Source organism: Kwoniella mangroviensis (assembly GCF_000507465.2).
Source record: "Kwoniella mangroviensis CBS 8507 chromosome 1 map unlocalized Ctg01, whole genome shotgun sequence".
Taxonomy (NCBI): Eukaryota; Fungi; Basidiomycota; class Tremellomycetes; order Tremellales; family Cryptococcaceae; genus Kwoniella; species Kwoniella mangrovensis.
This window is the reverse complement of record NW_027062533.1, coordinates 10436208-10449084: the sequence shown is the minus strand read 5'-3', so window position 1 is coordinate 10449084 and position 12877 is coordinate 10436208. Positions and strand designations below refer to the sequence as shown.

The 12877-nt window shown below is 47.9% G+C and overlaps 5 protein-coding genes across 5 annotated transcripts; 3 read left to right on the top strand and 2 right to left on the bottom strand.

Moving 5' to 3' along the window:
* Positions 1-123: 123 nt before the first annotated feature.
* I203_103955 (uncharacterized protein) lies at positions 124-1704 on the top strand (the record flags this gene model as incomplete). The annotated part of the gene is made up of 7 exons (XM_065517431.1): positions 124-255; positions 308-400; positions 462-484; positions 527-554; positions 600-727; positions 769-1171; positions 1354-1704. The coding sequence occupies 7 exons, from the start codon at positions 124-126 to the stop codon at positions 1702-1704; spliced, it is 1158 nt and encodes a 385-aa protein (XP_065374249.1).
* A 20-nt stretch (positions 1705-1724) lies between these two features.
* On the bottom strand, positions 1725-2230 carry I203_103954 (uncharacterized protein; the record flags this gene model as incomplete). The annotated part of the gene is made up of 2 exons (XM_019149525.1): positions 1725-1991; positions 2048-2230. 2 exons carry the CDS (start codon positions 2228-2230, stop codon positions 1725-1727), a joined length of 450 nt encoding a protein of 149 aa, XP_019001068.1.
* Positions 2231-2590: 360 nt separating this feature from the next.
* I203_103953 (1,4-alpha-glucan-branching enzyme) lies at positions 2591-5433 on the top strand (the record flags this gene model as incomplete). Its single annotated transcript, XM_065517430.1, has 16 exons — positions 2591-2621; positions 2687-2714; positions 2768-2970; positions 3019-3327; positions 3381-3480; positions 3524-3555; positions 3608-3655; positions 3698-3803; positions 3849-4075; positions 4153-4172; positions 4233-4545; positions 4602-4620; positions 4715-4783; positions 4836-4998; positions 5049-5124; positions 5219-5433. The coding sequence occupies 16 exons, from the start codon at positions 2591-2593 to the stop codon at positions 5431-5433; spliced, it is 1959 nt and encodes a 652-aa protein (XP_065374248.1).
* A 406-nt stretch (positions 5434-5839) lies between these two features.
* I203_103952 (uncharacterized protein) lies at positions 5840-7739 on the bottom strand (the record flags this gene model as incomplete). Its single annotated transcript, XM_065517429.1, has 8 exons — positions 5840-5924; positions 5973-6186; positions 6265-6295; positions 6345-6400; positions 6465-6934; positions 6980-7176; positions 7232-7388; positions 7546-7739. 8 exons carry the CDS (start codon positions 7737-7739, stop codon positions 5840-5842), a joined length of 1404 nt encoding a protein of 467 aa, XP_065374247.1.
* Positions 7740-8328: 589 nt separating this feature from the next.
* I203_103951 (uncharacterized protein) lies at positions 8329-9679 on the top strand (the record flags this gene model as incomplete). Its single annotated transcript, XM_019149522.1, has 3 exons — positions 8329-8836; positions 8885-9515; positions 9571-9679. 3 exons carry the CDS (start codon positions 8329-8331, stop codon positions 9677-9679), a joined length of 1248 nt encoding a protein of 415 aa, XP_019001065.1.
* Between the last annotated feature and the right edge of the window lie 3198 nt (positions 9680-12877).

Sequence of the window (12877 nt, the reverse complement as noted above, 5' to 3'; positions counted from 1 at the left end):
GGAGGACAACCTGTAGTGAGATCTTACAGGTGGACATCATCACATTATGATTATACAGGCTCACTGTTAGGACGCGTTTGTTCATCATCCCCATCCCACTACACTTGGCATTCACCGATCATCATGTCCGATCAGGAGTCGACTGAACCACGCAAGTCAACCTCTACCTTGCTTGATGGCAACCATACCTTTCCGTCTTTCTATGCATGCTACCTGCTACGATCAAAGGCCACCCCCAATTCCAACCGGACTTATGTGAGTTTATTCGACATCGTGATGTGTAGCTGTGCTTAGTGTGTCGATTCAGGTCGGCTCCACGCCCAACCCACCCAGACGTATCAGACAGCACAATGGTGAGCTGAAGCAAGGTGCATGGAAAACTTCAAAGCATCGTCCTTGGGTGAGTGGACTTGCACGCTACCCTGACTTTGCTGATCACTGATCACGGATCACGGTAACAGGAAATGCAGATGATTGTGTATGGGTATGTGACTTTGTCGACGGCGTTTCCGCTGATCTAGTTTAGCTTCCCGAGCAAGCTCACGGCGTTGCAAGTGAGTCAATGTTATATGTCATGAGGCATCACTGATATCAAACAGTTCGAATGGGCTTGGCAGAAACCAGAGCTCTCTAGACATCTACGCATCTCCGACGACCATACTGGCGAAGATCTTGGTCCGATCTTCAGCAAAGATGCTAAGCGAAATTGGGTGGAAAGGAAGCTCGCGTGAGTAGTTTATGACACATTCTCTGCTGACATTGTTGTAGAGTCGCACACGCTCTTCTATCCAGACCTCCTTTCAACAGGCTGCCACTACATCTACGGTTCTTTGTTCCAGAAGTGCACGACCTCTTTCACAATCTAGAGCAGAACGATTCTCGCCCCGTGTCCTCGCGCCGGACGAAGAAGAGAGTGACGCAGGACTGGTCTCCGCTCCCGCTTCCAGTAACTCTCACGTCTATCATCGATCTGGGTGGAGTGTCAGGTTCGACAGGAGCCCGAAGACATAGTACTCAAGGCGTGCAGAGTCGAGAAGGTCCGATTGATGTTAACGACGTTGACTTCCGCCAAGGTGAGCGGGTATGGGGCAAGTGGAAAGCTATCGAGATTCGGATCAAGCAGGAGGGTCATATCAGGTGCGAGCAATGTGATGGAGAGGTGGATCATACTGTGAGTGAGTAACGGTTGATAGAGCATTGCTGATATTTCAGAACCACCTCTCATTCGCTCTTTGCCCCTCACAACGATCTTGTCATTACGTCTCTCACCTCACCTGCCTGAGCGGAAGCTTCCTCTCCAATACCACTCACGTTCTTCCACATCAAGGAGTATGTCCTGGTTGCCAAGATCAGCTTGAATGGGGTCAAATCATCCGAGCATCTTACGCTCGTATCGAAGGAATCCAGAGGGAAAAGGATGAGGCGGTCAAATCTGCAAGGAGAGCCAAACGTAGAGGTCGACGCCAGAAGGATGAAGATGTATCAACCGAAGACGAACACAGCTCCATAACTCCCGAGATCAGATCTATGACGTTAGAAACTCCACCAAAGCGTTCTCTCGATCGCACTGCTTCCGACACCTTGGAAGAGGCAACCATCACTCGAGCGAAACGATTGCCGCCCAAACCACCGAATGACGAAAACGAGAGGGATGAAGAGATGGAATGGGAAAGGTTCGAGAGAGAATTAAAAGCCATACGATGATATGCATAGCTGCAAAGCTACTATCCTTTCTTCCTATCGTTACTGTCATTATTTCTGTCCTTCAAACCTAGACCTGCGATTCCCTCCGCTATATCTGGATCTGCCTGCTTTTGTACATCGTTTCCTCCACCCTCCTTCTTTGCTGCTTTCTCGTCTTCAACGTCCGCCTCGGCGTCAGCAGAGACGGGTCGCGGCTCCTCGCTATCAGGGGTAGTTTCGGTTGGGGGTGTATCGACTGATTCGCCATCATCTTCCTCGTCCGACGTGACGTAATCTTCCCAATCGAGCTGTTGATTCTGTCAGCTTAGGGCGACTAGTTTGATCCGAAAAGGGCATCACCTACATAATCGTATATTACCCTAACTATCAGACTACAACTTGGGCATATGGCTATCTCCTCTCCGTCCCTCAACTGAGCTTTTGAAATCTCGAAACGATCACCACAGGGGCATGGATAGTGGAAGAGTCGAGCGACCGGGTCCCATGCGAAATCTTCAATCTCCAACTCGTCGTAGTAGTTTGGCATCGTGTGTGATGTATGATGTACAGATCTATGATACTGGTGATGGTAAGAGCGGCAAATTTAGACTCACCCGAAAATCAATTCACCAAAAAAAAAAAAAAGGAACGACCAAGACAACAACAAGAAGCAGATAACAAGCCAGTAAAGGGGTAACATATATAAATTGATGTCCAGTCCCGCCGTGTCATCCTGGGCCCCCACATTCCGGTGAACGGTACTCGTACTCAACGTCATCTCAATCATGTAGGGGTGGTTTCCCCCCACGAACCGAGTGAAGGACTCCACTCTAGGATATCAATTATACTTATCTTCTCCATCGCACTCAACTCATTCATTCATATCCATACAAATATACTATACACCATGTCACAAGTCCAACAAATGCCCACAGACGGTAGGTGTGATACATCTCCGTTGATTTGCAACTGTTATCACCGTGCGCTGATCCTCCTCTTCCAGGTACCGGTGTTCTCCTCTCAGATCCTTGGTAAGTTGATTGAGTGATGACAACCTTGTCGCTCTGCTGACGGGGCGTATCAGGCTCGAGCCCTTCTCACCCGCTCTTCGAAAACGTTATGCCGCTTACAAGAAGCAGCTTGACGAGATTGAAGCACACGAAGGCGGTCTCGCTCATTTCTCAGAAGGGTACAAGTCCATGGGTCTCCAAGTGGACGAGAATGGTGGGGTCAGATACCGTGAATGGGCTCCAAATGCAACGCAAGCTCGCTTGATTGGAGAATTTAGTGAGCTTCTCCCTCACCTGTAAAGTGGTGAAAGCTGACACTGTGCAGATAATTGGTCTCACACTGCCAACCCAATGACCAAATCACCTTACGGTGTATGGGAGTGTTATGTTCCACCCAAATCACCTGGTGTCTGCGCTATTCCTCATGATTCTATGATCAAAATATCCATGACCTTGCCCTCGGGCGACTCTATCGATCGTATTCCCGTTTGGATATCTCGTGTGACCCAAGATCTTTCTATTTCACCCATCTATGAAGGTAGATTTTGGAACCCTCCCAGGGAGCAGGTTTATCAGTTCAAACATGGTCACTCGACCAGATCGTCGGAAGGGTTGAAAATTTATGAAGCTCATAGTGAGTCCTTACCATCTACTCTTCCCAAGTTCCCCAGCTGAGGTTTCCTTCAGTCGGTATCTCCAGCCCCAATATGCGAGTAACCACATACAAAGAGTTCGAAGAGGATGTTCTACCGAGAATTAAGAAACTGGGGTATAACTGTATCCAGATGTGAGTGCAAACATCTGGGGAACCAGGCTAATGGCTTCCGCAGGATGGCTGTCATGGAACATGCTTACTATGCGTGTACGTTCACCTCTTAAATGACCCAAAGGCCGCACTGAATATTATCACATAGCATTCGGTTATCAAGTCACAAACTTCTTTGCTGCATCTTCCCGTTATGGTGAGTCGATGCTGGCGCTGCTCCCGCTTACGCTGTAACCAGGAACCCCCGAGGAGTTGAAATCCCTTATCGATAAAGCTCATGAAATGGGTCTCACCGTGTTGCTTGATGTGGTTCACTCTCACGCATGCAAAAATATCCTGGACGGGTAAGTGTTTACTTCTTGAACAGTCCGACGCTAAGTTTATGAAAGTATAAACGAATTTGATGGAACCGATCACCTATACTTCCATGGCGGAGCTAAAGGAAAGCATGAACTGTGGGATTCACGATTGTTCAATTACGGACATCACGAGGTACTTCGATTCCTCCTATCCAACCTCCGCTACTGGATGGATGTATACATGTTCGATGGCTTCCGATTCGATGGCGTTACCAGTATGATGTACACTCATCACGGCATTGGCACCGGTTTCTCTGGTGAGTTTCGTCTACATGTTCGTGGCTGACGTCAGGCGGATATCACGAATACTTTGGAGACTCTGTCGATCTCGAAGCGATGGTATATCTCATGTTGGTGAGTTATTGTGGTAGGACTAATACGTTCAGCAGAGCTGATGTGCTAGTGATGTCTTAGGCCAATCAAATGCTTCATGAGATCTACCCTAATGTCATCACCATCGCTGAAGATGTCTCGGGAATGCCCACTCTCGGTCGACCAGTCTACGAAGGTGGAGTAGGCTTCGACTATCGTCTCTCCATGGCTGTACCCGACATGTGGATCAAAATGCTCAAGGAACTATCGGACGATCAATGGGACATGGGCAATGTTGTACACACTCTCACCAACCGTCGACACCTGGAAAAGAGTGTGTCATACGCCGAAAGTCATGATCAAGCCCTTGTCGGTGATAAAACATTGGCATTCTGGCTTATGGACAAGGAGATGTGTAAGTTGGTTTCTGCACTGTGCTATATCAGCTCACCTTCGCTCACATTGGGCTAGACGATTACATGTCCGATCTGTCCCCTCTGACCCCAGTCATCGACAGGGGTATTGCTCTTCACAAGATGATAAGGTAAGTCCCAAGTATCGCGTACCTTGCTGATTGGAGTTAGGTTCATCGTTCACACTCTCGGAGGAGAGGCGTATCTCAACTTCGAAGGAAACGAATTTGGTCACCCAGAGTGAGTATTAGCAGCTTTACTGAATGGAAATCCCTTACTAACTCAGATACAGATGGATGGACTTCCCCCGAGAAGGTAATGGCAACTCCTTCGCCCATGCACGTCGTCAGTTCAACCTCGTAGACGACAATCTCTTGCGATATAAATACCTTAACGAATTCGACGTTGCGATGAATTGGCTCGAGGACAAGTATAAGTGGCTCAGCGCACCACAAGTCAGTTCAAAGTCTTGCGATGAATTCACTAAGCTGACCTAGATTTTCAGGCCTACGTTTCGCTGAAGAATGAGAACGATAAAGTCATCGTGTTCGAACGAGCAGGACTCCTCTTTATCTTCAATTGTGAGTAATGTCGCGAGTTGGAAGGACCTTCATGTCACGGGGGCATCTTGTCACCGCTCCAGATATCTGTGCTGATCAACTACAATATCCTCAGTCCACCCCTCACAATCCTTTGCTGACTATCGAGTCGGAGTGGAAACTCCAGGAGAATACAAAGTCATCTTATCAAGTGACGAAAAGAAGTTTGGTGGACACGAACGAATCGATCTCAATGGTAGATATTTCACAACACCTATGGAATGGAACGGGCGAAAGAATTGGATCCAGGTATACACTCCTGCCAGGACTGTGTTGGTATTGGGCTTATAAAATTTGGAATGGATCGTCATTGAAACGAAGAAACAGTAGGAATGTAATCATGCATACGATGAAATCATGACTGAGCCGATATCATCCCATTGCAAATGACAACCAAGAGGTGTCACACTTCTGTTTCCGCTAATGATATATGCTTTCATATGTTGAAATCGCAAATCTTTAGAATTATTTACTGAAGAATTGCGCCAGCATTATTATCAATGGAGATCGGAAGGGGATTTTTACCAAAGTGGTGAAAGGGTCTGGGCCGCTTCAGCGACAGATGCCTGCACTTTATACGCTCTCGGAGAGTTGTCGCTAATGGAGATTGATGACCATAGATATGTTCTCTATCGGACTACAAGATAGCATGCATATATTTATATTACTGTGACAAATTTCAACGAGAAAACGAAAACTAGAAATCGGTGAAAAAGTGGTCATATGGACCTGTTCCTGCTTTACCGTATGCACTGACATCTGCCTCTTGGTATCGATCGAATCTGAGAGGGCGTCAGAACGATCTTCAAGAAGGGAAGGATCCCACTTACTGACTCGCATCTCCCTCCCCTTCGATTTTGGGCACATACGGTGCAGGAATCTCCCTTCGATAAAGCTTGTCCCAGTCGACCTCGGCGAACCAACCATGGGCGAAGATATCTGATGAACCTGCTCGCAAGTTACCGTAACGTTTGGTCAAATCTCCGACCAACAAATTCTTGAGTAATTCTTTCGCGAGGGGGTCGAAGTAGGAAGGGTATCGGACTTTGCCCGCGATGATCTGATTGTCAGCTGGTTCGTGCATGGTTCAACTTACTTTTTCGTACAGCTTCATAGGATTACCATCTTCGGTGAAGAAGGGTGGATAACCGGCCTGCGTGGCGTCAGCGGGGCAATCTCTCAATTCTGGTTACACAACTCACAAGCATTTCAAAGATCAAAACGCCCAGAGCATACCAATCGACACTTTTGTTGTAACCTTTTGATTGTACGACCTCAGGAGCGACTGACCGTCAGCGAAGTTCATTCACCCATCCACTCACGATAATCAGGAGTTCCACACAAGGTCCACGTAATATCCGGAACGTGCTTGGCGAAACCGAAATCAGTCACTTTGACGTGACCATCGGCACCCAGAAGTAGATTTTCAGGTTTGAGATCCCGGTAGATGATGTCGAGGGAGTGAAGGTAATCCAAAGCTAGGGCGACCTCCGCGGCGTAGAACTTGGCTACTGAATTAGGGAAACGTTGACTTTTTCGGAGCAGACTGAACAATTCTCCACCAGCGACAAAGTCCATGACCATGTAGAGGTTGTTGACATCTTGGAAAGTACCCCAGAGATTGACGAGGAAGGGATGTCTGACCCGTACCAGCATCTCTCTTTCAGAGTTGGTGTGTTCGACTTGCTTCATTTTGATGACCTTTTCCTTGTTCAGCACTTTGACCGCGTAAAATCGGCCATTGTGTTTGGAGCGAACGAGGTGGACACGACCAAATGAGCCGGTTCCGAGACTGGAATCGAGTCAGCAAGATCCAGTGTCTGTTACAGACACTCACGTTCGCTCAATGTAAAAGTCCGATAGCGCGTATCTTCCTGCTGTCTTCCGTTGAGGCTGAGTGGTGGTAGCAGGTGCCGGATTGTCTTGAGGAGTAGTTGAGACCGTTTCCAACGCGGCTTGCGTGGCAGCAGCATTAATCGCGGCAACACGAGCTTGTTGGGTAGCCATCTGAAGGTTGGCTTGGGCTTGTGCAGCCTAAGTGGATGGCTAGTGAGCAGGTTTCCAATCGAAGAGCACAACATCCACTCACCTGTTCCTGAGCCTCCCTTGCCTTTTCTCTTATTCTTTCTTCATCCGCTCCACTATCATTTCGGTTGAGAGATGGCTGGGGCTCAGACGCGTCGGCCATTTGTATGCTCATCGTACGGTTCTCCGAGACGGGTGTCTGATTCTCGGGTATGGGTCCGCTGTTGTGAACCCCGAGTGCGGAAGAGAGTGTACGAGCCTGTGGAGGGACGTTGGAAAGAGATGAGGACGCGGAGGATCCGGCTACTGATTTGCCTGGAGGAGGAGGAGATGGGGAAGGTCTGACATTAGCTCGTGCAAGGAGGTTCATTCGCTCACCCTTCTATACCCTCCATTGGGGTATGGGTCGGTTTTGCATCTACCGGAGGGGCGAGAGGTGCTGGTGCCGCTGATGACGATGATACCGTGGTCGGTACGGATCTTGAGGAGGCTGACGGAGAGGAAGGGTTCGACTTGTTGGAAGCAGAGGACTGTTGCTTTCTGTGGAACTTGTCTGAAACCTTTTGGAACATGATAGAGGGATGAAGAGGGGGATAGAGGAGGCAGGAAAGGAGGTAAGACGGGGATAAAGGAGCGGGTCAATGAGAGTATACACAAGTGACTGATACTGATAGAGTCCACGAGGAGGTGAGGATGAGCGGATTGGCGATACTGAGGTTGAGCGAGGGTGATCTAATCTTGAGTTGAAGGATACGGATGCGAGGTGTGAATTGAATGAGGTTGGTGATGTGTGATGAGGTGTTAGTGATCAGTTAGGGTGAAGGGGAAAGGGGGTATTTAATTTAGCGTATCTGCCACGTGGTCTGATGGTTGTACAGTGGTATATAACCTTTAAGGTTTCCCCGGTGTGTGTGGTAGTCACTCTTTTACATTCACTCCACGGTTCGCTACCCCTGCCCGCTTCAGGTAAAAGCCAAACAGAACCACTGCCACTTCCCATGCAACCAGCACGTGTTTTGCGCGTGGCTGCGGTCATCCACATATCCGGTCCTCCACAGTGCTTTCCTAGGCCTACTCCACTCGAGTTAATACTTGGTCATCAATACTTTTGAATGATTGATTATCATATAGTACCTGTTGACACATTGCAAGTCCATCAACATGCCTCCACGCAACCGATCAACAAGAGTCGCTTCAAGCGCACTGACTGGCATCTCAAGAACAGCTACAAAGGCCAAAGTCAAGACCGATACTCAGACTCCTCCGGTCAAACGACAGAAGCTCTCAGCACCCGACCCGTCTCCAGAAGGTAGACTTCCGGGTCCATCTGAGCCGACCCAGCTCATTCCTCCCACCCTATCCTTCTCTTTGACCGATGCTATCTCTCATCTGTCGAAAGTAGATCCCCGTTTCGGTCTCTTCTTCGCACATTTACCTTGCCGACCATTTGTACATCTCGAAGCGATTGATCCCTTCCGAACTCTGGTCACTTCCATCATTGGTCAACAGGTATCTTGGCTGGCGGCAAGAGCCATCAACAACCGATTCAGAGCTTTGTATGGTTTTGATCCTGAATGCAAAGATGGGTTTCCGAGTCCTCATCTCGTCGAGAAGGAGGATGTAGCCAAGCTGAAGTCGGTCGGGCTCAGTACAAGAAAGGCGGAATATGGTGAGTTCTTTTGACCTGAGATGGTCAATGACTAAAATGATCATTCAGTCATATCACTCGCTCAACATTTTACATCCGGCCAATTATCACACGAGCTTCTACACCACGGTTCGGATGAAGAGATTTCGAAAGCTCTTATAGCTGTGCGAGGGATCGGTCAATGGACAGTGGATATGTTTTTGATGTTCTCCCTGCGTCGACCAGACGTATTGGCTGTGGGAGATCTTGGTGTACAGAAAGGCTTATTACGCTGGGCGTTAGCAGCGCATGGTGCATTGCCAAGAAAAACATCTACTACTCCGAAGAAAGGCAAGAGTAAAGCTAAGGTGGTTGAACGAGCAGACGGTGAACTAGATACAGTTGTACGAGCAGCGACCCCTGATAGAGCAATCAAGGATACGTTCCCCCCAACTCCTTCCACACCCAACACTTCGCATCAAGCTGTTTTACATACCCCCGATGAAACAACCAGTGCAGCTCAGATACCTCCAACTCCCAATTCTCCGGTTCCCGGTGAAGTAGCGCAGATACCAGCTGGAACCCTGCCTCCACCGGCACCCGAGGAAATGCTAAAACCTCTGAATGATAATCCTGATTGGGACCCACACACTGCCGTTCCTCTTCCCGAAGGCTTGTCGGTGGACATTCTCAAGGCCAGGTTAGGAGGGAAGAAAGTAAAGTGAGTGGGTCTACTCTTCGATTCTATCTAGCGATTACTGATCCAAAGTTTTCAGGGGAGGGATGTACCTCACAACGAAAGAGATGGAAGACCTGACGCAGGGCTGGAGACCGTACCGTTCATTGGGAGTCTTCTACATGTGGCCTGCAGCCGAAGAACAGTGAATGCATTGGGATTCTACGAATGCACTAGATGCTCATGGTCATTCGCCGCCATTGACTCTCGAGCCGGCTATACTAATATACTAACATTGGATCACTCTATCAACACACCACATAAGGTATAGACCAGAATGTACACCAACACAAACTTATCTAGCAGACTTCACCTTGAGTATGGAATCCAATGCTTCTTCGTACCATACAATTCAAAGGCGAGTCATAGGAAAGTGAAGTAGTCCTGTTGGCAACTTGATATGAGACAGTGGTAGAGTATTAGCACGGCAGAAACAATCTCTGTGATCGTTATGAATATAACATATAACAAGTCTCTATCCATTACGATAGGATCGCTTTTGAATATGTAAACCCTAGTTAATCAAATCATTATGCTAATTCACCGGGGTGAGTGCTGAGATGAGATGTATGATTGATCACGTCTTCGCTGCAGGATTGCAATCGCAGCTGCTCATAAAGCAACGCCAAGAGACAATCAAGGTGATAGAATCTACGGCAGGTTTCGAATGGCGAAACACAATTGCTCTCCAATTTCTTACGCATGATCTCAGTTTCTGTTTTGATCAAGGATTTCACCGACATACTGTCTTGTCAACGAGAACTTTGCCGGTACTAGCGCTTTCGACATCAGCCTGCTAGATTGGCTAGGGGATCAAAAGTGGCTCGAAGGTTACACAGTACCGTGGATGGCTTTGAAATCTGTAAGCCTTGATCAAATTCTAGAAGTGCAGCTTTTATTTAGGAATCTCTCATACGCATCTACGATACAATCAAATCAGACATCATACCTAAATCGTCTAACATCTGTGGAGTCCTTTGTCAAAAGGCAAGCGATGATCTAACTTAAAGAGCGACGGTTGCGGAAAGGTGGTTGGGATAGATTGGGTGTACTCAGATAGATTAGACGACGTCGGGAAATACGAGTAGGTGGGAAAATGGACTTATACTGTTTGAAAAGTATGGTCAGATCGTGAAGAAGAGATGGAGGGATCGAGGAGTTCTTCGAAGCGAAAGCAGCTCAGTGTCTATTGTATCGATGCCACCCTCTTAGAGCTTCTTTCCTCTAATGCTCCAACGACTCTTCATGTGGCTTTTCCTTTGTTTGACGGGTGGGAGCGCTCTCTCCAATTCTATCATAAGCTTTCTTTACTTGTAATTGGTCGTTGTAAGATACCGAGTGAACATGCCAGCAGTGGGACCTGCACGAAACTTGTTGGAGCACACATAGGTCATTGTGCTGTTCCAGATTTGCGATTCTTAGACCTGCACCGCAGACTGAGAGAAAAGCTCAGCTCGCATCGTCTCATGTCACACATGTATCAGTCACTTGTCAAGCTAACGATGGACGAGCTAGAATGGCCTCCGCATCAATGTGGCAAGGGTTTCTCTGTCGATATCATGGATAGAAGTAAGAAACCGAAGAAAGGGTGGGACATAGGTAATGGCATCATCATTGCTGTCAATTTTCTTTTCCCTCTTATCTTCTTGAGGTTCTTGGTTTTTGGATTGCAGGCTACAGACGTTTCTATCTTGGGACCATTAGATATCTGGCCAGTAAATTCTGAGCCACGTTATCGAAATCGTCCATTGCTTTAAGTTTGTGTGGTTTCTTTCTTACATGGCTTTTGTGGGGATAGAGGCAGGCACCGGTGCACCACTCCCAACAAGACATGAAGCAGTCAACCAAAACCACGTTGTACAGGCAATACGTCGTTGGCTTGAATGATACGTCTGGGCCATACACGTCTATGTGAACCTACAACCTAAGCTTCTCTCGAGTGTGGCATGCTGTCTGTCGTGTTGAATCCATGGCCCATTTATTTGCACATGTCGATCTCAACTAAGATGTCGAGAGAATTTTAGAATGCGCTCACGAGCATGTCTGCCAATGGCATTTGCAGCATCAGGTGAGCTTCTGACTTGAAGCTTCCTTCCACCAAAATGCAGACCAGCATGGCGTGAATGGCTCTCAGTCGTCGCTGGCGGACCCGAAGCACGCTACAGAATCCCGTTCTCACCGTATTGTACTCCGAAGTACGTATCGAAGGCCGGTGCCGGGTTCATTACATGCTGACTCATGTACATTTTTTTCTTGTATCCGCCATGAACATCGTCATGGCAGATGGATCTCCCTCCCGCCGATACGCAACAATTACATTTGAGGGAATGATCGACCGGGTAGACACAGACGCCACTGTTCTGTCGAATACAGGTTGACCTTAGCAGCAGTGAGCTAGACTGTGAAACGAGCGAGTCAATGGCCGTCGTGCAGGTCTAATGCAATTGTAATTTGATTCACCTACCCATTTGTGTGTCACCCGATCGATCACCGAGACTCCCACGATTCTGACATCAGGAGTGCGTAACCGACGTCATATGGACGATCGGAGAGTTACACGACAGCCATGTGGCGCAGGCATCAGAGCAGAGCAAAGTGTATCAGGGTATCGGACGAGACGGAACAAGTTTAAATAGATTAAAAGAAAACAGAGCATGCCATGAGAGCCAAGACGAATACGGGGTTTGAAAAATTGATACAAGGAGAAGGTTAGTACCACACTTATACGCTGACACCCACACCCACACCCGGCTGATGACCCCCATGCATACAGCCAGTACACACGAGTGCAACACATGCACAGGCAGTGTGGGCCTGGGTCTCAGTTGCAAAAGTTGATTAATTCCCACAATGCGTCTCACAATCGTCATCTCCATGGCCCAGTCTGTCATGCATTGCTGGAATTGCCATGCAGCAGCGAGTGGTATGCACGTAGATCTTCTCGGTACGAGCTAAAAAGCCAACAGGACCGCGCAGGGAGAAAAGCGAGAGGTGAAGAGTAGACTAGGAAAGTTTTTGTACCCCTGAGTGAGAGCGAAAAGGTCAATGTCCGAGAACGGATACCCTGTGTACTGTGTATGTAGTAAAGAGATACCATGCAAATAGTAGCAACCAGCAACATGGCAGTAACCTGACCTACATACCACGTACTCTCTCTGACTATCAGACAACATTCAGTACACTCCACCTTTTCACCCCCCCTTTTCACCCTCTGATCATCGACCCAACCATCTCACTCCCCCTTTCGCCTCTCACTCAATCCTTTGCACTGTTACACATACTCATACGCATACACCAGTACAGATACACAATATAGTCTCAAAAGCGTTACTACACCATCGTAGCTC